General features: G+C 51.2%; 1 protein-coding gene across 1 annotated transcript; it reads left to right on the top strand.

Moving 5' to 3' along the window:
- Nucleotides 1-2,546: 2,546 nt before the first annotated feature.
- LOC124994091 (proproteinase E-like) lies at nucleotides 2,547-8,990 on the top strand. The gene is made up of 8 exons (XM_047565790.1): nucleotides 2,547-2,586; nucleotides 3,519-3,604; nucleotides 5,062-5,159; nucleotides 5,290-5,424; nucleotides 6,352-6,488; nucleotides 6,767-6,909; nucleotides 7,885-8,037; nucleotides 8,889-8,990. Exons 1-8 carry the CDS (start codon nucleotides 2,547-2,549, stop codon nucleotides 8,904-8,906), a joined length of 810 nt encoding a protein of 269 aa, XP_047421746.1. The 3' UTR covers nucleotides 8,907-8,990.
- Nucleotides 8,991-25,998: the final 17,008 nt, after the last annotated feature.

Genomic DNA, 25,998 nt, shown 5'->3' with positions numbered 1-25,998 from the left:
GCAATTAGAGTCCTTCAGTCATGCATGCCTGTAATCTCAGCCCCTCAGGAGGCTGAGGTAGGAGGATCGCAAAGGCTCAGCAACTTAGTGAGGCCTAAGCAACTTAGTGAGACCTTGTCTTAAAATAAAAAGTGAAAAAGGGCTGGGGATGTGGCTCAGAGGTAGAGTGCCCCTGGTTCAATCCCTGGGACTACAAAACAAACAGAGTCCCTTCAGCTTTGTGGATGCTCTTGTTGCCTCCTCCTTTGGTAAGTGCTGTTGAATACCTACTATGTGCCAAGCTCCCTTCTAGGCACTGAGGATTCAAATAAAGATGTGGTCCCGGTGCATCTTCCGCCTGAATGGGAACCAGACACAATGGGCCACCCTCCAGGGTAGTCTCCCGGCCCCCCAGACCGGCCTCCTACTTCCTCACACTCTCCACTGGGCCTCCCCTTCCACATCCCACTCCAGAGCTGGCTCGCGTTGCTTTCTGCCGAGGCCCGCGGGATGGACCCCCTCCCGCAGCAGGCTGGGCGCAGGTCCTCCAGGGCTTTACTCGGTCATCTCCCGGGCCAGGACCGCCCACCACCTCCGCCCAGGGTTAATCAGCAGTGCGGTGATGGGGGCTGTCCACATGCCTTAAGGATGAGACCCACCTGGAAGGGGTGGTGATGGACAGCTGACCTCAGAAGGCCATCTCTCTCGGGACCAAGCAGAGGCCAGGTGGCCGCCTGTCTTTCTGTGGAGCCTTCGGTGTGGCAAGGACTTGCTCAAGGCCACCTGGATAAGGGCTGAGGAGGCTTCTTGTTTGAAGTTGGGGGAGGGTTTGAACCCTCCCCTGTGCCCTTGGGAGAGTCTCTGCCAGGTCAAGCAGAGACAAACCAGGGGACCGTGAGCAAGTCCTCGCTTTTCTCTGGAGTGATGTCCCCCTCTCTGATAGCAAGGTCGCACTAGGTGGTGTTTTAGGCCCTGTCAGGATCGGGCCCTTGGTGGTGGCATCTGGGAGGTCCGACCTGCCTCTCTGTGCAGCCAGCTCCTGGATCCTCCCTCTTCCCTCCTGGCTGAGGGTCTGGGGAAAGGCTCTGAGCATCAACGCTGGGCAATCGAACATGCCCAGGCCCACAGGGACAGGGGTGAGGGAGGACAGGACAGGGCTGCTGTGTCACAGTGTGAGCCCAGCTACTGCAGTGGCGGATGTCACTGCGGTGTGTCTGGAGGGGTCCACTCCTTGAAGAGATCCTGCCTAGCGAGGCGCCTCACCTGCCACGGTTAGAGGTCCTCTTAACGCAGCTAAGCTTTGCCCTCCCCCCATCTTCCAAAACGCAGGTGCCCCAAGGAAGCCGTGCACCATCCCAGGGAGCTGAGGGGTGACAGGAGGGCTTCTCGGCAGTCTGAGAGGCCGGCCGGCTGGCTTTGTTGAGCAAACATTCTATGCAGCTCTCCCACATGTCAGGCCCTGGGCCGGGAGGCTGCTTCTAATAACCGACAGCTTTTTCTACAAATTGAGGTCCATGTGCCCTGGGGTGGAACAGCTGGGTCCCGTGTGACTTCCACTTGAGGAGCTGCCTCTTGGTGGGCAGGATCTCCCGCTCTCTCCACGTGGATTTGGAAGCTCCAGCCACACCGGCTCCTTCTTCTTGAACAAACCAAGCCCGTTCCTGCCTCCAGACCTGCCCTTGCTGTGCCCTCCACCCAGACTGCTTTGCCGGCAGGACTTCCCATGACTGGCTTACACGTATCCTTCAGGACTCAGTCTGGTACCCACCCCCAGCCCAAATGTCACTCTCCCCGGTTCCCAGCCCAGCCACGGATGTTTTCCTTCGCAGCACCCATCGCCACAGCTGGAAACAGGCTTCGCTCATTTATGATTCACCGTGGCCCCCCGCCCCCACTAGACTTGAGCTCATGGTCTAGAGCAGGCTGGATTTATATAGAGAAAGTGCCCAATAAAATTATTTTTTTTTATAAGGTACGGAGGATTTAACCCAAGGATGCTCTACCACCAAGTTACTTCCCAGTCCTTTTTAATTTGAGACAATCTTTGGTTAAGTTGCTGAGGCTGGCCTCGAACCTGGAATCCTCCTGCCCCAAGCCTCTAGAGTGGCCGAGATTACCAGGGGTGCTCTACTGTGCTTGAGGTGGATATATTAATTCCATGTTAGAGACCAGGAATCGGAGCTCAGAGAGGTTGAACCGAGTGCTCAAGGTCACCGAGTCTGGACGTGACAGAGCGGATCTGATGGCCAGTTCTGCCCACTCCAGTGCCACTTCCTTTCCTGGAAGAAGCTGACTGTTCCCATGTGACCCTTTTCCTCACTCCCTTGTTATCAGTTGGCTCTTCAATGCCACCTGTGCGGTCACATGTTGGAGGGAACCCTGGACCCTTCTATTGGCTGTTGGTCCTCAATCTGCCGTGGGAAGAGCCGTGGCCTTGGCCGTGGGAAACTTGGTATTCTACCACCTGTTCTGGGGCCATGTTGGCCCCTCCGCTGCCCCTTCCGCCTGCCTTCTGCCTTATATTAGAGCCCCTGGCTCCATGACTCTTCCCTATCTCAAAACTCACCATGCTCCTGCTGCTGAGTTCCCTGCTGCTGGCGGCCCTCGGTAAGACCCCACCTGTACCTGTGTCTCCGAGCTGTGCTGGCCTGGAAGCCCTTGAACTCTGCATCCGCCCTGGGTCCTGTGACACTCCACCTCTGGTTCCACAGGAGGGAGTCTCGGTGGACCCAGGACATGGCTGTGGGGCCTTCATCAGGGTGCTGGATCGGGGGAATGGAGGGGAGCTGTATCTGGTCAGCTGAAACCCCACGCACCCAAAGGCTGTGGGAGTCCTTGAACGTCCCGTGGTTGACAGTGTGGACCCTGTGCTTGGGTGGCTTGGGTTGGAATTTCCACTCCTGTGCCAAACACGCCAACTCTCTGCTCCCTCTCCTTCCACCCATCTCACATCCTGTGGCATGGCCTCTTGGGTCTCTCTGCCATACTACGGTCCAGCTCAGGGCCACCTCCTCTACTCAGACTCCCTTGACTGACCATAATGCTAACGGATAATGTCTACTGAGGGCTTACTCCACGCCAGGCAGAATGCTCAGGGCTTTTTCTTAGATGACCTCATATCATTCCCATGACAGTCCCATGGGGACAGTATAGTTATCCCCATTTTACGGATGGGGAAACTGACCCTCAGAGAAGTAAAGTAGCTCATCCTAAAACAAGTGACCTACCTGCACTTTGAACCCAGGCAGTCTTCCCTCAAAGCTTCCTCTCTCTGTGATGATAGCTATCACTCTGAAGGGCTCGCTGGGTGCCAGGCACCATTTAATCCTCCCTCTGAAGGGGGTCTACACTCTGGGGATGCAGGGAGCCCCGCTCTAGTCCAGATGCTTGTTCAAATGTGGCTACCGAGGTCCAGAGAGGGAGAGGGGCTTGTATGGAGTCACACAGCCAACCTGTGGCACACAGATGCCTGGGACCCTGAACTCCTCTTTCCCTTTGGGGACCCTCTGGAGGACTGACACATCTCCTCTCCACTCTAGCCTCAGTTTGTGGCCGACCTTCCTACAGGTCCACCGGCCGTGTTGTCAACGGTGAGGACGCGGTTCCTTACAGCTGGCCCTGGCAGGTAGGAACAATGGCAGCCAGGCTTGTCCCCACTGTGGGCTCTGGACTCCAGCCTCTGGTCACATAGCATCCTGCTGCTCTGCTTCCTTTCTAGTAGTCTGCTTCAGCTTCCAAACCCTTGGACAATCCACTTCTCATGGAGGTTTTGCCGTTTGGGACATCTTGCTGGGCCCTTTGCCATCTAAAAATAGAATCCGGGGTGAGAGTGATGTTTAAGGATATGGCACACCAGTGGTGGAATTTCAGGCACTGTGTTTAGGGAGGGAGATTTGGGGGGACTCATTCCTAGATTCCTTGAATCCTACAACAGGATTATATGATCTGGGAGCAACAAAAAGATGACAGCTTTCTAGAGGCCAGTGGAAGGACGCCCAGAGGGTTGGAGCCACTGTGCTGTCGACCACAGTAGAAACCAGCCACAAGTGACTATTTAAATTTATTTCAAATTAAATAATGTTAAAAATTCAGTTCTTCAGTGCTAACCACGTTTCAAACACTCATTAGCCACAGGAAGCTAGTGACTGCCATATTGGACTGCAAAGACAATAGGACCTAGTGGCTGCCATATTGGAGACCAAAGATAACAGGACATGGTGGCTGCCATATTGGGGCCTAGGACATGGAGGCTGCCATATTGGGGACCAGGACAAGGTGGCTGCCATATTGGGGCCCAGGACATGGTGGCTGCCATATTGGGTCCCAGGACATGGTGGCTGCCATATTGGAGACCAGGACATGGTGGCTGCCATATTGGACAGCAAAGACAGAACATTTCTGTTATCACAGAAAGTCCAACTGAATAGGGTCAGTAAGCTTGTTCTGTGAAGGACCACACTGTCAATATTGTAGGCCTTATAGGCCTTATGGTGTCTGTATCAGTGACTTAACTCTGCCATTGTAGCACGAGAGCAGTCACAGACAACACATAAACGAACGAGTGTGAGTTTGTTCTAGTAAATCTTGATGTACAAAAACAGACCAGGAGCCTGGTTTGGCCCACGGATGATCACTTGCCAACCCTTGGTCTGGAGGGAATTTCTAAAATCAGGAATGTGTAGGGAATGAGAAGTGAGATAAAGAACTCAGGGTGAGCTGTGCTTCAGCAGATCCCAGGGGCCTTGAGAGATCTGAGGGTCAGAAGAGTGGGAGCGGGTGGTGCTAGAACAGAGGGCCTTGGGGAACTCTTGAGATCCAGAAGGTTTGGGGATGCCTTAGAGATCAGAGAATGTTGGGGTTCCCAGAGAGGTCACAGAGCCTGAGGTCATAAAGTTTTAATAAAATCAGAATATGATCCCAGAGGGAAAGCAAGAGGGCCACCTGGAGCAGTTGTGCAGGGTTTGCACTGCACATTTCTTTCTGTGTGGACAGCGCCCTCTAGAGTTGTATGCATTCAACCTATAAAGTCATGGCTGGTGCCCCAGCCCAGACCACTCAGGCTCTCTCCTCCACGGCCACCAGGTTTCCCTGCAGTATGAGAAGGACGGGGACTTCTACCACACCTGTGGCGGCAGCCTCATTGCCCCTGACTGGGTTCTGACTGCAGCCCACTGCATCTCGTGAGTTCACTTGCCCCTGTCCCTCCCCAGCTGCCCCTGTGTGAGGCTCAGGTAGCCTGGGACAGTGGGTGAGTGTGGGAGCAGAGGGAGGTGGGCCGCAGGCCTCGACTGACCCCGCCTCCACCGGCAGGAGCTCCCGGACCTACCAGGTGGTGCTGGGCGAGTATGACCGGGCTGAGAAGGAGGGCCCGGAGCAGGTGATCCCGGTCAACCCCGACGGCCTTTTCGTGCATTCAGGTTGGAACTCCAACTGTGTGGCCTGTGGGTGAGTGACCCAGGCTGGGACCCAGGCTGGACCCGGGGCTCTTCCACCTGTCCCTCCATGACCCAGGTTGAGCCGAGGAGCCCCCAGGGAGAGCGGGTCTGCCAGCAGCGAGGCCCAGGCCCCACGCGGAGGCCGGAGCCCTTGAGGACTGACACCACACCTCTCCCTACAGAGGGGACAGCAGCGCCCAGGGAGGAACAGGAGCTGGCCAGGACCCAGGACTCCCTGGCACACCTCCCCCAAGCCCAGGCTTGGGTCCCCAGAGCTGTGGCCAAGGGAGGGGCGCTGGACTGAGAGTCGGGCCCGGCACCCGCTCTGAGCAGCCTGGGCACATCGCTGTCCTCTGGGCAGCAGTTTTGCCGCTTGTCCAAGGGCATCCATGGAGCAGGGCTCCGGGGCTGGGAAGGCCGGAGGTGATGCAGAGCCCCTGAAGGCGCAGCGTAGGAGCGAGGGGCCATGAGGGTGAGACCCCAGCCCGCCCTGGCAGGGCTCTCGGGGTGACAGAGAGACGATGAATCAGACCCTGGAGAAATGGCCTGAGTGACAAGCAGGCAGGTGAAGGCAGAGGACGGTATTTCTCTGAGTGCTGTCCTGGGGCAGCAGTGGCCATGGCCCTTGGGGGCCCTGCATTCCTAGTCCTCTCGGCCCAGACCCACCGCCTTGGAGACGCCGGCTCGGGACCCAGCAACCTGTGTTTCCCCAGCCTTCCAGGCGATTCCCCTGTAGCTAAAGTGCGAGAGCCATCGGGGAACAGGCCCAGGACCACCAGGAAGGCCGAGGCCAGCAGGCTGAAGGGGGTCTGGGGCTTCTCTGGACGGCTTGGCAGGTTTAATGGCAGGGCAGCAGTGGGGGCCTGGGGCGGAAATGCCGGCAGTGGAGGTGGGAGCTGACCCCGGCCGCTCTGGATGACCCCCCACCGCTCCCCAGCAATGACATCGCCCTGGTGAAGCTCTCACACAGCGCCCAGCTGGGGGACACCGTCCAGCTCGCCAGGCTCCCGCCAGCAGGCGACATCCTGCCCAACGAGACGCCTTGCTACATCAGCGGCTGGGGCCGCCTCTACAGTACGTACTGACCCCTCTAGCCAGCCCCAGGACGGTGGCAGAAGGGCGAGGGCGGGGCCGAAGGACACACCAGGACTGGTCCTTGCGCCTTGCTCCCATCCCTTCCAGCTGCAGCCTTGTCCCCCATCCTCCCAAATAGGAATGTGTTGGAGCAAACATTTTGGGGTGCCTGCTGGGGGCCGTTAGATGGGAGGAGCCGCGTGCCTTGCACGCCCCCCGCTGTCGGGCTCCGAGCCCCGCCTCCCGGGTCTCCCCCTCAGGCCTCTCTGTCCCCGCAGCCAACGGCCCTCTCCCGGACAAGCTGCAGCAGGCGCTGCTGCCCGTGGTGGACTATGAACACTGCTCCCAGTGGGACTGGTGGGGCTTCTCCGTGAAGACCACCATGGTGTGCGCTGGTGGGGACATCCGCTCCGGCTGCAACGTGAGTCCCTCCCACCTGTCCGTGGTGCTGGGGGCTGGGCCGCACCCTGAGGTTCTCTGCCACCTTCCTGAAGGTGGACGAGGTGCCTTGCCCTCTTGCTCCATCCTGCCCCCCAGGACGGATGAGCCCTTGAGGATCAAGTCAGGAGCCCTTGATCCTCGTGCCAGCTCAAGTGCAAACTTGACCTGGGGCCACTGTTTCCCCATCAACAGAGCCAGGGTTCCTGGCACAGTAACCTCCAAAGTCCTGTCAACTCAGGTTCTGAAATTACAACTAAACGCTAAGAATATTCTCTTTGTGCTGGGCGGGTGGTGCACACCTGTAATCCCAGCTGCTTGGGAGGCTGAGAGAGGAGGACCTGGAGTTCAAAGTCAGCCTTAGCCACTTAGGGAGGCCCTAAGTAACTTAGCGTGACCCTGTGTCAAAACAAAAAAAATAAAATGGCTGGGGAGGTGGCTCAGTGGTAAAGCACCCCTGGGTTCAATCCTTGGTCCCAATATTAATGATTAGCTGCTAATAATGGGAACTGCCATTTTCTTGAGTACTTCTTCTCTACAAGGTTTTGTGCTAAGATCCTATATCATCTTATTCAATCCAGACAAAATTGTATAAGGCAGATATTATTTTTTCCCATCACAAAGAAGCAAACTGGGCTAGGCATGGTGGTGCATACCTGTAATCTCAGCGGCTGGGGAGGCTGAGGCAGGAGGATCATGAGTTCAAAGCCAGCCTCAGCAACTTAATGAGACCCTATGAAATTCAGTGAGACCCTGCCTCAAAATGAAACATTAAAAGTGCTGGGGATGTGGTTCAGTGGTTAAGGGCCCCTGGGTCCAATCCTGGTACCAAAATGAACAAAAAATAAGCAAACCGATGCCCAGAGAATTCAACTCATGTGAGGGTTGCTCAAAAGCTCCGAAGTTCAGAACCAATTCCTTAAGCCCAGATGCAGCTCAGCCCTCCCTGATGTTCCAGGGTGACTCTGGAGGACCCCTCAACTGCCCCGCGGAAGATGGCTCCTGGCAGGTGCATGGTGTGACCAGCTTCGTCTCTTCCTATGGCTGCAACACCCTCAAGAAGCCCACCGTGTTCACACGTGTCTCGGCCTTCAATGCCTGGATCGAGGGGGTGAGGAGGCGGAGGGGCCAGGAGGGCCTGGACGGAAGCCACAGAGCCTGGAGGGGGCCCGGGAGGCTCCTGAGGCCAGGGTCGAGGCCTGTGGGGACACTCCACGGGGCTTTGGGGATCTTTCCTGCTGTAATGGGGCCCCAAGAACCTCCACGTTTTCTGGGGAGTTTAAACAGCTTCTGACCTTGATTCAGGAGTGTTCGTGGAGTCTTCTCTGGACCAGGCCCTTTCTCGTTATGGGGGATAGAGAGCTAGGCCCGACAAACGGCCGCTGGAAGGGGGGCAGATGAGAAAATAGACAAGAATGGTGGAGGCGAGGCTGGGTGCCGAGGACGAGGCTTCCCAGTCCCGGCAACTGGGAAGGCCGAGGCCAGAGGGTCGCAAGTTCAAGACCAGCCTCAACAACTTAGTGAGAACTTGTCTTAAAATAAATAATAAAAAGGGGTGGGGATGTGGCTCAGTGCCCCTGGGTCCAACCCCAAATACCAAATAAATAAAAATAAAATAAAGAAGGTGGAGAGAGCCGTGACAAGGGACAGTCCAGGCCCCGGTGAGAGCACAGATCCCACTGGGGACAGGAGGTCAGAGAGGGTCAGTATTGTTCATGATAACAGGAATAGACCAGGTGAGCCCGGAGTTGAGTCAGAACCCCTGGTAAGGACTGCTATTGCTCCTACTAGAGAGATGAGGAAACCGAGGCTCAGAGAGGTCAGGTCGCTCGTTCAGGGTCACACAAACCAGTGGTGAGTGGCAGGGCTGGGAGTTAGCCTAGTTCCATCTGGTTCCGGAATCTGTCCTCCTAACTAGACGACTTTGTCTCCTGTTCCCCCACCGCCCCCCCTTTTTTCCAGATCATAGCTAACAACTAGAACCAAGGCCCAGCCGGCTGCGTCCACCTCCCGCCCTTCGCAAAGAATAAAGATCTCAGAAAGGCCCGAGTCTGTCTTCCTTCATCGCCTTACCTTTTCCCCTCTGACTCGTTTAAAAAATCTTAGAGGACACCAGCTCCAACCCTCTCAGATGAAGATGAGAAAACACAAGGCCCTCAGAGAAGAGAGGAGTTGCTATGGGGTGCCCGCCGTCCTGGTGTCTAGGGGTTTCCTAGGACACAGGACTTTCAGTGCAGAAAGTCCCTGGAAAACTGGGACAAGTCGTTCACCCTCGTATACAGTCACACACAAATCAGTGGCTTTTAATAAAGGTGTTAAAAATAGAATAAAATCTGCAGGAAAACTGACCTTGCCAGCCTCTTGGAAGGTTGGTGGTGCGGAGGGAAGGACCACGTGTTTTCTGCTTCTATTCTTAGGCTGGAGAAGGAGAAGGGGGGCCGTGGTTGTTCATTCATTCAACAAACACTCTTTCCTTGTTCCAGGGGGTGGCTCACAGGGGGAAGAAGATATGGTTCCTGTACTGATGTGGCTCATGATTTAAGGAGAAATGAGTGTATCAGAGTCATCCAGTAAACATCTACTAGCGGGCTGGGGAGATAGCTCAGTTGGTAGAGTGCTTGCCTTGCATGCACAAGGCCCTGGGTTCAATCCCCAACACCACACACACATAAAAAAAACCCAAAAAACATTTACTAGCTACCTGCCCAGGTCGAGGGCTGGGAATAGAGATAAGTCAACCACCCTCATGGACAGCCTAGCTGCACAGGGAAGGAGGCACACACACAGGGGCACAGGGGTGGTTTGCCAAGCTCTTGCTCCCTCTGCATGGTATTTGGTGGCTGCTGGTCAACCTGGTCCCAGAGTGAGCTGCTGTGGAGCAGAAATGCCACCAAACCCCTGTTGAACATGTAGCACAACCAAGAAATAAATTCTGTTGACATAAGCCACTAAGCCTGGGGGTATTGTTCGTTAAAAGCAGCATGGGCTTAACTTATTCTGGCTAACAAAATGAGTTTGGTGATTACCCCTCTGCTCCGTGTTGTTATATTTTTATCACACATATACATATCCATAAATAATACATTGCATTGTTTTGGTTTTTTGAAAGTACAGGCACAGCTTCAGGCTGTCTGATCTGACACACGACACACTTCTCCACTTAATGAAGAAGTTTCTGAGGTGTAACTGTGCCGTTTTATCTACCTCTAGTTCACTGCTGCTAGCTTGTGGAGTACCTCATTACATAACACCACCAGTGATTTATGCCTTTCCCTGCAACAGTGGACATTTACACAGAGCCAATTTTTTGTGATTACAACCAGTGCTTCAGTGGACGTCCTTGGACTTACCTCCAGGTGCACATGTGCGAGATTTCTCTAGGGAATATTCCAAGAAATGGAATTGCTGAGTGGGAGGGTGTACTCATTTTCAACTTTCCCAGTTACCAAATTGTTCTTCAACAGGATTGTATCCACAGTACTTCTTACAACACCCCCCTTCCCCTTTTCCTATCCCCTGCCCCCCACGCAGCACACACTGCCTGCTCCTGGGCTCTCAACCCTCTGCCACGAACCTTTCCTCTGCCCTCCGTCTGCTCCAGCTCTTATCAGAACCCAAGCGCGGGTCTGGCAAGGCCAGGGAGAGGGCAGGCAAGGAACAGAACCAGGCGGAACGAGGCTTCTGCGTCACGGGGTCCTGGGGGAGGGCGTGAGGAAGTTCTGGAATGACAGGCACATTCATCATTTTTACTGAGTCAGATGCAGAGCCTGGGACGTGTAGCCAGCAGGTGCGGTCAAGCAGGTAGGGCTGCAAAGGCCGTGGGCTCTCCTACCCACCGCTCGGGGCGGGGCCCTTGGATAATTTTCCAGAACAGTTGGAGAATAAAGGGAAGTGAGTCCTGTGTGACCTACACTGTGACTAAGCTGTGGGCCCAGGAGGAGGCTAGGGGCTGCTATGACCCTCTTTGGGCCACACAAGGGCAGCAGCAGAGAGTCAAGGAGTTTCTCCTAAAACTCAACAATTTAACAAGTCAGTCTTCCTTTCCTTAAATCTCCAAATCTCAACCATTTAAATAGTTTACAGACCATATAGCTGGGGAGCGGGTGTGTGGAATGAGATGGGCTCTGTCACCCTCTATACATGTATGGTGACACTACGGCTCTGACTCTGCACCAGGTTCAGCCAGAGGAAGAAGTTGTGCTCCATTTGTGTCCAAAGTGTCAGAATGCATTCTACTGTCATGATAACTAATTAGAACAATTAAAAAAAAAAAGACCATATAAAAAAATCAACAATCAACTTTGCAAAAGCACACTGCTAATGCCTTTTTAAAGATGGTAAAGGGTCAGTGTTGGTATGCTTTCTTTTTAATGGCATGATGCTAACAATTTCATTCTCCTCTTAAAATCATCAAAGCGCCAATGAGCCCTTCTTTTAATTGTAAAAGTCAAATATTCCATTTTGTTTCTCTTTTCTTTTCCGGAACATTAATATTGGCCAAAGAGACGTTTACTTTGGGAAACAGATGGTTTAAAAAAAATCACTCTGTTACAGGGCACGGTGGCACATGCCTATAATCCCAGCAACTTGGGAGGCTGAAGTGGGAGGACCACCGGTTGGAGGCCAGCCTCAACAATTTAGTGAGATCCTGTCTCAAAATAGAAAATAAAAAGGGCTGGGGACATAACTCAGTGGTAAAGCGCCCCTGGGTCCAATTCCTGGTACCCACCCTCCTGAGTCACCCCCTTTCCCACTTCTCTTACAGCTCCCCTTCTTTTGTGAATTCCTTCCACTTCTTTTTCTTTGCATTTAGAAAACCCACCAGCAATTAGATTTACTGAACACAGGCTGTACACCTACTGGTTTTCTGTGTCAATTATGGGGGACAGTGGATGACCCAAACTGGGATGCTGGATTCCCCCAAGTAGGGATCATGACGTGTCTCCATATTCTAATGGAGACCCACAGCGATGAGGGACCCCAGGAGATGGGGTCACACTGGGGCTGGAAGACTGGAGGTCTCGATGGCCCATTCACCAGATGAGAGAGGCAGCCAGGGACTCCTATCAGATGCGACTGTCAAACCTTCTTTTGTTAATAAGCACCAATGACATAGTTCTGAGAAACCTCGCCTAAAATCAGAGACTGTTGGAAACGTTGCTGTTAGATCACATCTGTGAGAACAGAACATCCCACTCTTGTCTAGTCAGCAGGAGCCAGATTCCACACAAGAGAAGCAGCCTAGATTTCCAACCCAGGTGCAGAGCTTCAGAAGAGGCTTTTGAACACTCTAGTCTATATTTATTTTAACTTTGTGGTGTCCAAGGAAACAGAACTATCAGTCTGACTTCTGGTCCAAGCCAGATGTTAAACCCTTTACACAGCCAGACTTGCTTTGTGCCCATCAACCCAGCTTCATTTCAATTTTACCTCAACTCCACCCTTGTGCTTCTTTGGGGGAGACACTCCAGTTCCTTTGGTGTGCTATTTTCCTTGCTACATCAAGTTCACAAACCTAATTCTGTTAAGTCACAGCTGGGTTGCTGGTGATCTGTATCAGACTGGCTTTACCATAAAAGACTTCTCTGTATCTCCTTTCCTTCATTAATTCAACCAGTGCTCACCCAGCCTATGCTCAGTTTTAAGTGCTATGGACTTGATGGCAATAGGAACAGACAAGGCCCATGGTCTTGTGGACCTGCCTCCATCAGATAAGATGGAAAATAAACTCTTAACCACAGGGATATGACCAAGGAATGCATCAGGTGATGTTGCTGCTCAAACATCCTGAAATATATTCTGCATACTAAGATGGCTACCATGTTGCTGGGTGAAATAAATATATAGGTGTGTGTGTGTGTGTGTGTGTGTGTGTGTGTATATATATATATATATTTTTTTTTTTTTTTTTTTTTTTTTTTGAGACAGGGTCTCACTAAGTTGCAGACACTGGCCTCAAACTTGCAATCCTCCTTCCTCAGAATCCTCCTGAGTCGCTGGAATTACAGGTGTGTGCCACTGTGCCCACCTAAAGTTTCACTTCTTAAACAGGAGGCTGGCGTGCCTCGTAAGATAGCAACTCTAAAGACCTGGGGCAGAGGCACACAGGGCTAGGATTTAGCGTCCGATACACATGGGGTCCCTCCCTGGACAGGCTGTCAAACCCCTTGGACATATGCCCACTGCTGTCGGGGTACAAAGGGGCAAGACCTGCTTTATAGACTGTGCCATGCATGCATGCGTCGTCTGGGGTGACTCCACCGGGTGCGCGGCACAGGCCCACTGTCTCCAAACAGCAGCCTGCAGCCTCTCGGTTTCTTCCTTTGGGTGGTGCAAAGGCCCAAGAGTGGAACCTCAGGGTGGGGCACTGACTCAGCTGCGGGCGGGCTCGCAGAGGATCTCCAGTTCCGCTCCTTTCTTCCCATTTTGTAGCTGGGCACACTGCGGTTCCGAAATACGAAGAACGTCTCCCCAGCAAGAAAGCCGCCTCGGCGGCACCCCGAGGTCCCCGCGGCCGGGGTAAAGAAAACCGAGGACGCCCACAGACCACCGAGGGTTAAAATCACGAAGTTGGCGAGCACCGCCGAGGCCTAGAGGGGCCCGGTCCCGCTAACCTAGTCCCCGACTTCCGGGGCGTGGTTTCCGCTTCCGGCGGGGCGCCACGGAGCTCGGGGCCCAAGGTGGTGTTCCTTTCCTGGCTGTGGTTGTGGGTTTGGGTCTGGTTCTGGGCCTCCCCGCCCCGACTCCCCGCCCTCCCACCTGGCACCTGCGCAGGTGAACGCTTCCCCCTCCTTCCCTCTTCATTCTCGCTCGCGCCTGGGGGCCTCGAGCGGGTGGCCGCGTGGTGGCAGCCCTCGGAGCGGGGAGGCCCTGCCCGTGCGACCCGCGGCCGCTCGGCCTGGCGCCGCCTTGCTTTTCGCTTACCCCCCGGAAGTGGCGGGCCGGGTCCTGGAACCCCGGAAACCCATTTCGGCGTCCAGCCTGGACCCTCTGAGCCGCGTCGGCGCAGTGGGAGGAGTTGGGCTCAGCCCCCGCCCAGGCGCCAGGCATCTCGTCACTGAATTGCCTTCTAGCTTTGTGACCCTGAGCTAGTCCCCTCCTTCCCTGCCTCGGTTTGCTTATCTGTGAATGGAAACGGCAGTGTCTGCTCCCCGGGTTATCCCGAGGATTGGGTGAGGGAAAGCTCTGGGTGTCCAGCCCCTGAGATTCAGCAGCGTTAGCCGTTGTTGCTGTTGACGGAGGCAGAAGTTGTAGCTGGAGTTTAACCTGGGTGGCTCAGGGGGTCATATTGAGGAGGATGCAGTTGCAACGTGCAGCACAGTGCCAGATGGGACCTGAATGCACACTGAACGGGACTCTAACCGGAGAGGGTGAGCATGGTTAGGCAGGGTGCCTTCTAAAACGGATAGGATTTATAAGATGGATCCCTTGTGGAGCTAGGCCATCTTTTAGAACTGACCTTGAAAATGGTCCTGCTGACCATGGAGACTGTTCCTAGAAACCAGGGTTGTGAAGGCCAGGGGCTTAGAACTAGAACAATGAATAAAAAGGTCTTTTCCTGAGTGGGTCAGTGACTTCTACCCAGACTTTAGGCAGGAGGGGAAACCTGAAAATTTTTCTCCCTCTTGTTATGAAAGTGACACATACTTGTAATTAAGAAGACCACACAGAAAGGTATACAGTGAAAAATGTTTCCCCTTTCTTCTCCTCTTCCTACTTTTCAGAAGTAAACACAATTTATTTGATAACCTTCAGATATTGTTTGTGGCTAGATCAGGCTACATATGCTTATGTGCATTTATTTTCAATTTCCTCAGATGGGATCATATACCTGTTGATCTGTACCTTGGTCATGTGGTGATATTATAGATGACTTCACTTAGGTACTCAGGTCTTCTTCTTTCCTTTTTTTTCCTTAACTGATTTTTAAAAATACCTTTATTTATTATGTGGTTCTGAGGATTGAAAGCAGTGCCTTACTTGTGCTAGGCAAGTGCTCTACCACTGAGCCACAACCCCAGCTTCATTCTTTACAAGGCTGCATGATATTCCATGTTTTGCTTGACAATACTTTTAATCATTTACCTGTTGGTTGCTTCAGTTGTGCCCAATGTTTTGCTTTCCTTAACAAAATATTTCCTTTTTATCCAAGGTAGGTGGATTAGTCTGTTTTCTGTGACCATAGCAAAATATGTGAACCTGGGTACTTTATATAGAAAAGAGGCTTATTTAGTTCAGTTTTGGAGGTTCAAAGGTATGGCAGGGTTCAAAGGTCCTCTGGCGGGGACCTCATGGATGGCAGGCATCACACTGGCAGATGCTCGTGCAGGATCCAGAGATGACGTGTTGACACAGGAAACCAGAGACCAGGGAGGCGCCAGTCTCCCTTCTTACAACAACTCACTCTCTAGAACAACTTACTAACTCACCCAGAAGATCAGCGTCCATATTTTCCTGAGGCAGCACCTCTGTAGCATAATGACCTCCTACATCTCTAGCCTTCTTTATTTTATTTTGAGACAGGGTCTTGCTGAGTTGCTGAGGCTGGACTCAAATTTGTGATCCTCCTGCCTCAACCTCTGGAGTCACTGGGATTACAGGTATGAACCACAGTGTCCAGCTCCACCACCTCTTAATGTCACTGCACTGAGGACCTGGCTTCTAATGCCTGAACCCTCAGTGATAAACCACATCTAAACTACAGCAGCACCTCTGAGCTATGGCGTATTCTTCTTCTGCCCTTTTCATCACCTTAGGTTGGTAACAACGTACTTTTGGGGATGAGCACACCCTATTGACTGAACAAAAACCCTGGATAATATGAAGACTGGCATATATCCAAGCTATAGGGTACAGGATCAATTTAAGGCCTTTAGAAAATGGGTCAGGGAAACTTTAGAGACGAGGTGACAAGGTATGAAGAACTAGTTAATGCAGAGCAACTAGGTAGTGTTAGTGATTATTTACTTCTATCAGTTGCCGTCCAGGAAACAGATTTGAGAGAATCTGAGGTGATCTTAAAGATCTTAAAGAGGGATCTTAAATGTCAACACTCCTGCTCTGGAGCCTGGGGAGGGATGTTAATGAAAAAGATGAATGGATCATTGCAGTGGTTGTATTGAGAATCAATTTAGCCATTCCTATTGTCATTTGAACACTTGTTTTTTTTTTTTTTAGGTACCAGAGTTTGAATCCAGGGCCTCATACATGCTAGGCAAATGCTCTACCACTGAGCCACATTCCAAGCCCTTCAAAATTTTTTTAAATTTAGAGACAGGGTCTCACTGAGTTGCCCAGCCTGGCCTTGAACCTGTGATCCTCCTGCCTGAGCCACCCAAGAAGTTGGGATTAACATGTTGCAAATTTTTGCATCAAAGCTGATTTGAAGGTCCTGGGGCTGTCCAGAGGGTTGGAATTCTGCACTGCTAGGATTCTGACAAGCTCTCTTTACACTGCTACTGAAGGATGTTGATCCTGAAGTAGAGGGGTTTTTTGTTTTGTTTTTAGCCTTCGGCACTGCTCTGGTGGTAGCTCTGAGAGTTGGAGAGAGGTAGAAAAGATTGTAGATGGAGTTTTTCTCTGTTTTAGCACATCTTCATCAGTAGTTTTATGAGTCCGGGAGATGTGTAAAAATGACTGGAAGAAGCAAGCACCCATGATTCTAAAGCCCCACCACTGTGTGTGTATATAATTCTTATTGTTTTAGCCTGATGTCAGATACATCAGAATGCCAGGAAATGGATGCAAGATTCTGCAGCAAGGTCATTGATTCTTTCTGCTGTTTCTCACGTGGGGCTGTAGCTCAGTAGTAGAGTGCTTACCTAGCACATGTGAGGCACTGGATTTGATCTTCAGCACCACATAAAAGTAAATAAAATAAAGGTATTGTGTTCATCTACAATAAAAACAACATTTTAAAAAGAATCTTTTTTAATGGGAAAGATAGTAGAATAAATCTGACATAATTTTCCTGTGTACATATATGACTGTACTGCTGTGAATCTCAGCATCATTGTATGTCCACAATAGTGGGAATCTAATTAGAATAAGATATAGTCCATGCTTGTATAAACATATTAAAATAGACTCCACTGTCATGTGTAACTAAGTAACAGCAGATAATCTGCATTTCTCTGGTGGCACCTGCCTGTGATCCCATCGACTTGGGAGACTGAGGCAGGAGGATTGCGAGTTCCATGCAGCCTCAGCAACTTGTGGCCCTGAGCAACTTAGTGAGACTCTGTCTTAAAATTAAAAAGGCCAAGTATGTGGTTAAGCGCCCCTGGGTTTAATCCCTAGTACTGCCCCACCCCCCCCCAAAAAAAAAATCACTTCCTTGTTTTGGTGAACAGTTTCACGTTTTCTCCATTGTGTCAATTGATTCAGCAAAAAGAAAATAAAAATAGACTTTTCAGTCGCTGCTTTAGGAAACCTTGTTAAGTTTGCAAAGCCGATGCAACCTGGGTCTGGACAAGATCCATGAGATCAGGGTGGCTTAACAGCCTTTGTGGTCTGTTTTTGCTGACCTTGACTTTTCTAATTGTGCCCGAGTCTGAAACATTTGTGGAGTTCCAGAATGGAGACTGAAGGTTACCCAGGGCTGTAAAGAAATAGAAAAGTGTAGCATGATCAAATAAGTTCACCGCCAAATGAGATGGTAGCTGAGAGCCAGAAGTCACTCTAGGAGTGGTTTCCTGGTTCAGGTTCCATGGGATCCTGCTAGGCTCCCTGCAGAGGATCTCTCCGCTGTGCCACAAAGGAATTCTCTCAACCCTTCAACCTCCAAGCACAAGTTCTGGAAGTCCTGTTATGAGGATGCAGCTGGGCCCCGGGACATCCTCAGGGAGCTTGCTGGACAGTGGTCGAGACCTGCCAGTCACACAAAGGAGAGATGCTGGTGGAGGAGCAGTTCCAGGCTGTACTGCCTAAGAAGCTCAGAACTCGAGCTGAGATGTCAGCCTGAGTCCGAATCACTGGCTCAGCCTGCTTCTTGCTCTGTGCCCTGTGAGAAGTAAAGCAGAGGTTCCCTTTGCTGTAGAGTCCAACTTCAGCCCCAGGAAATCTGCACCTCCATCTTTGAGCTTGTCTTTGACTCGCTGAAATAAGAATCCCTCAAAGCCCGGGGCTGGACCTCCCTGTGCCTGAAGCAGCTTTAGTTCCTAGGACTGAATTCCAGAAGGAATTGCTTTGCCCTCTCTTTAGGACAAGTGGCCTGCTGCTTGGAGCAAGAGCTTGTTTTTCTTCTAGATGCCTCTTTTTGTAATATGTTTAATATTTTTTTGTGTGTGCGTCCAAAGAGGTAATCAGCTTTAATTTTCAGAGTTCATGATTCTCACTTTGGTGGCAAGAATGGAAGCTTCTGAAACCCCCCAGTCGCTCATTTGGGGTGCCCTCGAAGTATTAAAGTCTGGTGTGATGAGCATGTCCTGTGGTAACTGCCCTGGTCAGCGTGTGGGAAAGGCGAGGGAATTCTCAGGATGGGTGTGAGCTGGAGGCAGAACCGTGGCTGTGTTCCCTGAGCTGGGAGGCTGAACAGTCAAGGCCTTTGTTTTCAAAACAGGATTTCAGTTGGACAAAGTGAGAAAGGGATAAACAGGGTCACAAGAGGTAAGTCACACTCGGGCCTAGCTGTCCCGTTTGCTCTCTGTTTCCACTCGCTTTGCGCTGCTGCTTGTCTTCTTGCAGGGTACCGCCCTCTGAAGCTGACGCCTGCAACAGAGGTCAGTCTTGCTTTTCTGTGTCCTGAGACTGTGTTTTGACTGACAGCTGAAATACCAATGGCTGTGATGGTGACCGAGTAAACAGCAACTGCTTCCCCTTCACAGCCTTCTGGAGGAACCTTTCTACCTCTGTCTTGGTTCTTGGGCTTATGTATCTGCTCCTCTGAAAGGGTTGGTGACAGTTCAGAAATAGCTTTTGGTTAGAAGCTGGTTAGCGCAGTATGGCACTTATGCTGCCTCTGCTGATGTTTATTCAGTACTTCCTGTGCCTCCAGGAGTGTTCTGGGGGCCAGAATACAAATACAAAACCCAGTTTTATGCAAGTGTGTAGTATTTTTGAAGAAGCATTAAAAAAATCTTTTGTTAGAAACCCTAGAATAAAACTGTCTTTTGTATTTGGTGAGGGTTTTTTTTGTTGGAATTGGTAAGTCTTAAGAAGCTCTTTGGATCAGGGCATGGTAGTGCACGCCTGTGATCCCAGTGGCTTGGGAGGCTGAGGCAGGAGGATCACAAGTTCAAGGCCAGCCTTAGCAACTTAGACTGTCTGAAAATAAAACAAAAAGGGCTGGGGATATGGCTCAGTGGTTAAGTGCCCCTGAGTTCCATCCTCAGTGCCAAAAACAAAACAACTAAAAAAAATCTTTATTTTATAATAACAGATTGCTAAGCCCTTTAGTTAGATTATTTATTTGGCTATGCTAAGGATTGAGCCCAGGGCCTAAAGCATGCTAGTGTGTGCTATACCACTGAGCTATATTCCAGAAAAATAGCATTTCTTGGCACACGGAAAGTGTTGGGGGGTGGGGGGAAATAAACAAAAAATGACCCTTAATCACTGCCCAGATAATTCCTACTGACTTTTCTTTCTTTTCCTTTCCCTTCCTTCCTGGGATCTGAACCCAGGACTTCACACATGCTTGGTAAGTGTTCTACCACTGAGCTACCTACTGATTTTTTTTTTTTTTGGTACTGGGAATTGAACCCAGGGGTGCTTTACCACATCCCCACATCCCCAGCCCTTTTTATTTTTATTTTGAGACAGTGTCTAAGTTGCTGACATTGACCTCAAACTCGTGATCCTCCTGCCTCAGCCTCTTGAACTGCTGGGATCACGGGCACGAACCACTGTGTGTGGCTCTACTGACATTTTTTTAAAGGTGAAAGAAATATTTGTGGATTATTAGTTTCTTCCAGAAAATCGTGTGAGCAGATAAACACACACATTATATAATTGGCTTTTTTATTTATATAGAATACATATTATGCATGTTTGGTATATATTTCTTCATTGCCCAGTGAGTCTTAGTGGTCTTTTGCCACCGATGTAGAAAGGTTTGCGTTCTCTACTTAGCAGCTGTGTGATGGCCCCTTGTATGGCTTTACGGTAAGAAGTGCAAGGTCAAGGGTTTAGGCATGGAGTCCCACCTCTGGAGCACAGGCAAGGTTCAGAGAGGGGAGTGACAGAGCCAGGACTCAGCCTCCATGTTCTGAGACAATACCAGTCTCCCAGCAGCCCGCGGTACCAGCTCTTTGCCAAGGAAGCGAGTTTCCAGGTGAGATTCTTTCCCCCACGTAAAGCAGGAAGTGGGGAAGCTGCAGTTCACCTCCATTTTGTCTGGCCCCGCCCCGACACTTTGCTGAATGTCAAAGAGTGGGCCGGCTCCAGAGTCTCAGGGCCCCTAGAGTTGAGGAGAGAGGTTGCCCCCCTTGCGCCACTCCCTGGGGTGGCACTGCTGTCTGCACCAGCCGACACCACCCCAGTTACCGCCTGTCACTGCCTGTTCCTGAGGCAGTCTAGACCCTGATTCTGAAGAATCCTGAGAACTTGTGGATGTAGACGTGTGTGTGACGTGGAAGGAGGGGGGCAGTGAAGCACTGTCCCTACCAGGTGGCTGCAGGTGGAAGCTAGTGCCGGGAGGACAGGTAACCTGAGATTCCTAGCAACCCGCTGTGCCATGGAAAAATATGTCATCTGTTGGGCAGCTGCCCCCTAAGCTGGGAGGGGTGCCAGACCCTGGCTGCTGCAGAGGAAGCCAGCTCCAGGGGATGCAGAGGCCACCAGGCTTCCTCCACGATGGGCGTGGTGGCTGGAGGATTCTGGCGCAGCTGGCCTTCCCAGGGATGGCACATGTGGTCAGTTTCCACAGGCAGCTTGGTCGAGGCGCTTGACAATGGTTGACTGTTCTACTGGACATTTTCTTCCCACCCACTGCCATGCATTTATTGGACATTTTCCCTTGGCCCAGAATGTCCCTCCCGTTCATCCCCCTCATCAGCAGCCTACTCTATTCCCTTTCCTTCTTCCCTTCTGTTTTTTGACTTGCGATCTCACTCTGATGCCAGGCTGGCCTTCAACTCCTGAGCTCAAGGGATCATCTTGCATCAGCCTCCTGAGAGGCTCGGACTCCAGGCACATCCTACCATGCCCAGCCTACCTGCCTGCTGTTCTCAGTGCGAGGAGTGAACCCAGGCCTCGCACGTGCTCGGCACTGCTCGGCCACCGAGCTATCCCCCAGCCCCTCATTCTTTATGACATAGACGTGGTGACTGGCATCAGGCCGCCCTTGATTTCTGCTTTGAAGCTACATTTGAAGTCCTTCCGTGGGGCTGGGGAGATAGCTCAGTCGGTAGAGTGCTTGCCTTATAAGCCCAAGGCCCTGGGTTTGATCCCCAGCACCCCCCAAAAAAAAAAAAAAGAAACAAGATGAAGTCCTTCCGTGCATTCCGATAACACCTCAGTTATAGTTCTCAGTCCCTGTTCACTCAGCAAGTGTGTATTATGTACCCACTGTGCCATCCCTGTTCTGAGTGTGACACTCCAGGACACCATCTCCTTTCTGTCCCCTGGCAGTCAGTGAGTGCCCCAAGAGGGAATCTGCATTCCTGGCATCTGATAGAGAACCTGTGCGTGACTGGTTCTCAGCGCACAGTCTGACGTTTGTGGGACACGTGGCTGCTGCCTGATTTATGGCATTTCTTTGTAGTGAACGTAATTAACTATAGTTCCTGGGTGTCCATTGAATGTTACCTTGGGGAGGGAACACGGAATGAGACTAATTCCCGTGGAAGGGTCAGGATAGAGGTGAAAATAAGCCAAAGGTGGGGGAGGCTGCTTCCTGCTCTGTTCTGCACCTGGCCTTGCAATGAGGTGCGCTTAACTGCCCTTGGCTGGCTCTGCTTGAAAGCTCAAGGGCCCCTTTGGTGCTTAGCAACAACCTTGACTGCCCAGAACGGTGATTTGGAAGCTGGGTGTGGCTCTGGGGCAGGAAGCCACCAACACCACCAAAACAACCAGGGCCTCCCTTCACTTCCTCCGAGCCCGAACTCCACCCCCAGCTGGGCCCACAGCGCTTTGGAGCCCTGTCTTGGGAGCCCAAGTGGGAAGTGCCTAGCAATGGGCACCTCACTGCTTGGGAGGGGTGTGATCACAGGCACGTTGCATCATCTCTGAGCTCCAGTTCCTACGTTTGCTTGTCCCTGCCATCATAGTGCAGCACTGGAGACACAGAAACCTCCGCGAGCACCGTGGGCCCTGAGCCTGCCTGGTAAGGGAAGACGGCGGCTCCCCACGCCAGCCGCCTCTTCTCGTTTCTGATTTCTGCAGACCAGATCCTGTGCCCACCTTCCCACTCCCGGGCTTCCCTTTCCCCTGGGATTATGTTTTGCACAGTCAGATTTCATCATTAAGACTTCCAAACATTCTACACCTCTTAGTAAGTCACAGGTGTGTTGGTTTTTAGGTCATTACTATTGCAGTAGTGATCTTTCATCTTTTAAAAGTTTGAATACAGCATGCCTCTTGCTCACAAATGTTAACGGAATGGTTCAGTGAATGTGTAACAAGTGGGTATATTTGTGTATCCACCTTCCAGATCAAAATAGAGAAGGTTGACTGAGACATAGTGGCACATGCCTATAGTCCCGGCGACCTAGGCGGCTGAGGCAAGATGATTGCTTGAGCCTGGGAGTTCGATGCCAGCCTGGGCACCTCAGTGAGACCTAGTCTCCAAAACAAGACAATAACAAAAATCTGAATCTTTCCTCACGTCCTCTTCTAGCCATTAATCCCCTGAAAGATAACTGCTGTTTCATGTGATTTCTGCACTTCTAACTGCCCCAGAGGAGTGTCCCCTGTTTCTGAACCCAGTGGAATCATTTGTATGTGGCTTCTTGTGCTGGGGAGATGTCTTAAGCATCCTGTTTTCCATGCCTAGGCACCTGGACGCGCCGGTTCTTTCTGTCAGGATGTGGCATGCCCTCCCCGGCCCGGCCAGTCTGGGCAGCTTCTTGAGACCCAGGTCAAACCTTCCAAGCTCTTTGGAAAACCTCCCCTGGTCACCTGTGGGTTTGGATCCTAGCTCCTCCACCTTGCAGCTGTACGACTTCGGGCAAATGTCACCAACCACTCCGTGCTTGATTTTGAAAACACCTTTATTTATTTTTATGTGGTGCTGAGGATTGAACCCAGCGCCTCACACATGCTAGGCAAGTGTTCTACCGCTGAGCCCCAGCCCCAGCTCTCCATGCCTGATTTTTGTTGATTTCTGTATTTCAGAGTTCTTGTGAATTTCAAGTGAGCCGACGCATATTAAATTCATAGACTGGTGCTTGGAGCATAGGAAGAACTTAATAAACGGTAGCTGTAACTATTGCGAGTGCTCTGCTTTTCTTTTCCCCTACATCTGTTGTCTGCCCCACTATGAGAACTTAATTCCTTGAGTAGAGCTTGGGTCTTCATTTCATTGTATTTCTACACAGATAAACATTCAGTGTGCACTATATTCTGGCACTGAGGGTACAGTGGCGAAGGAAGCCCCTGAACTGACTTTTTAATAGGAGGAGAGATATTAAGAAAAAGAAAAGTGAGACGATTTGGGTAGTGATAATTCGAGGAAGGAAATAAGGCAGTGTGAGGTGATGATGGTTGGGAAAAGGTCTTGAAGAGATGGCATCTGAGCAAAGATCCGCAGGTGGAAAGAAGCAGGCATGTGCAGAGCAGGAGCAGGAATAGCAGGTGCAAAGGCACTGAGGTAGGCATAATAAACTCACCGTGTCTAAGAACCAGTGTGTGACTGGAGCCCAGTGAGTGCAGGTCCACATGAGGACGGAGAAATGGACAAGGACCAGCTGTAAAGGGCCTTGTAGGTTACAGATTTGGATTTTTATCCCAAGGGCCATGAGAAGCCATTAAAGGCATTAAGCAGGGGAATATCACTTTTTTTTTTGTATCCAAGGGGCTGAGCACAAAATAGATGCTAACTATTGAACATGGTCTACAACATGCCCATGACCAACTAGCCAACTAGCAGTTCTAGATCGTTTCCCAGCTAAAGCTATAATGTGATACTTTCTCTGTCTTTCTTTGAACCCAGGAGTACTCTACCATTGTGCTCCATCCACAGCCCTTAATATTTTTTTTTTTTTTTTTTTTAATTTTGAGACAGGGTCTTGCTAAGTTGCTTAGGGCCTCAGTAAGTTGCTGAGGCTGGCCTTGATCTTGCAATCTCCTGCTCAGCCTCCTGAGTCTGTGCACCACCACATCTGGCACAATTCTTCCCAAAACTTGCAAGGATGGCCATGGAGTTCTGTTATTGGTAGACTTCCCCCTTCCCCTGTCCCAGCTCATCCACCCATCTGCAGTGACCCAGGTCACCTGCACTGGAGATATGTAACTATGATGAGGGAGGCAGGCCTGGACCAGTTAGAGAAAAGTCAGGAAGCAAACAGGTTCAGTCAGTTCCTCTCCTTTCTTCAACTCCAGCAAGGGTCCTGGTCCCTGAGCAAGCATAATGCTTTGGAAGAGGGACATAGGAGGGGGCTGCCGAAGGAGTCCCTCAGAGCCCTTTAAAGTATGGCTGCCAAACAAGAGTACTTCTGAAGTCCTGACAGCAGGCTGGGCTTCCCTGCCAGACCTGGGCCCTGAGCAGTCAGAGCCATCAGGATGAAGGGGCAGCTCGAGACTTAGTGATATGAATTTATGCAATGATGTTAGCCTTTTAGCAACAGAGACCTCCATAGCCCTTACTATTTTTTTTTTTTTTTTTTTTTTTGCAGTGCTGGGGATTGAACCCAGGGCCTTGTACTTGCAAGGCAAGCACTCTACCAACTGAGCTATCTCCCCAGCCCAACTATTTTTTATTTTGAGGCAGGTTCTCCCTAAGTTGCTTAGGGCCTCACTAAGATGCTGAGGCTGCCCTTGAACTTGTGATCCTCCTGCCTCAGCCTTCTGAGTTGCTGGGGTCACAGGTGTGCACCACAGTTCCCAGCTGAGAGATTTTGTCAATGCAATTATTTTAAACCTTTGTTTTTATGAAGTATTACTCATGAGAAGAACACACAAAATACAAACAATATGATGAATAATTATGAAGCAAATATCCAGTCATCACCCAGGTCATGGATGTAGCCAACAGGGATCCCCTCCCCGTCCCTTCCGGGTTATAACCCCTTTTAGAAGCAACCAGTAGCTCAGTTTTTAGGATAATCCAGCCATTTTTCTTTCTAGTTTACTGCCTGTGAATCACATCGAAAGCCTTAAATTAGGATTTTTCTCACAAATCCTAAAACTGCAGACCACAGAGAGGCGCCTCTTTGAGGTAGATCCTCCTCCCCTAGTGAACCTTGGCAGGCCCTGGGAGGAGGTGGCAGCGGCTTTGCTGTTTGGCGTGGAGTGCAGCTCACGGCCGCACACGCAGCGCTGAAGAAGGACTCCGGGCATCTGAAGCACCTAGAGGCACACAGAGCCTGCCCGGGAGCTGCCAGCGGGCAGAGCAGCCTGGGGGAACGTGCTGCAGCAGCTCGAGGGCAGAGGGCCGCGAGCACCAGTGCTCTGGGTGTTTGGAAGAGGCCGGGATCGTGTGTGGCAGCCGAAGCCAAGCTGGCTTTGTGGGAAGGGGGGCATGATGCTCATTCATGATCAGACATCATTTATCAAACTTTGCCCCTGCAGTACAGGGATCAAACCAGGACCTTGTGCACACCAGGCAAGCGCTCTACCACCAAGCTATACTCCAGCCCCATTTATGAAACTTTTTTTGGGGGGGTACCGGAGATTGAACCCAGGGGCACTCAACCACTGAACCAACATCTCCAACCCATTTTTGTATTTTATTTGCAGATAGGGTCTTGCTGAGTTGCTCAGGGCCTCGCTAAGATGCTGAGGCTGGCTTTGAACTCCTGATCCTCCTGCCTCAGCCTCCCAAGCCACTGGGATTATAGCCGTGTGCCACTGCACCCGGCTTATGAAACATTTTTGAGGGCTGTCAGTGTGCCAGGAAATTAGGTTAAAGGATACAAAATGAATAAGAGCATAATGATTCAGTTAACGTAGATAGAAACGATTCCATTGTGGT

The sequence above is a fragment of the Sciurus carolinensis genome, chromosome 1 (assembly GCF_902686445.1).
Source record: "Sciurus carolinensis chromosome 1, mSciCar1.2, whole genome shotgun sequence".
Lineage (NCBI taxonomy): Eukaryota > Metazoa > Chordata > Mammalia > Rodentia > Sciuridae > Sciurus > Sciurus carolinensis.
Note: the sequence above shows the minus strand (reverse complement) of the source record. Positions and strands in the feature narration are given on the sequence as shown.

What these genes read in the sequence shown, in the direction of transcription:
- LOC124994091 (XM_047565790.1), top strand. Translation starts at nt 2,547, where the DNA reads ATGCTCCTGCTGCTGAGTTCCCTGCTGCTGGCGGCCCTCG. An exon ending in CCTGCTGCTGGCGGCCCTCG is followed by an intron (nt 2,587 to 3,518) that starts GTAAGACCCCAC and finishes TCTCCACTCTAG; the next exon opens with CCTCAGTTTGTGGCCGACCT. An exon ending in CTTACAGCTGGCCCTGGCAG is followed by an intron (nt 3,605 to 5,061) that starts GTAGGAACAATG and finishes CACGGCCACCAG; the next exon opens with GTTTCCCTGCAGTATGAGAA.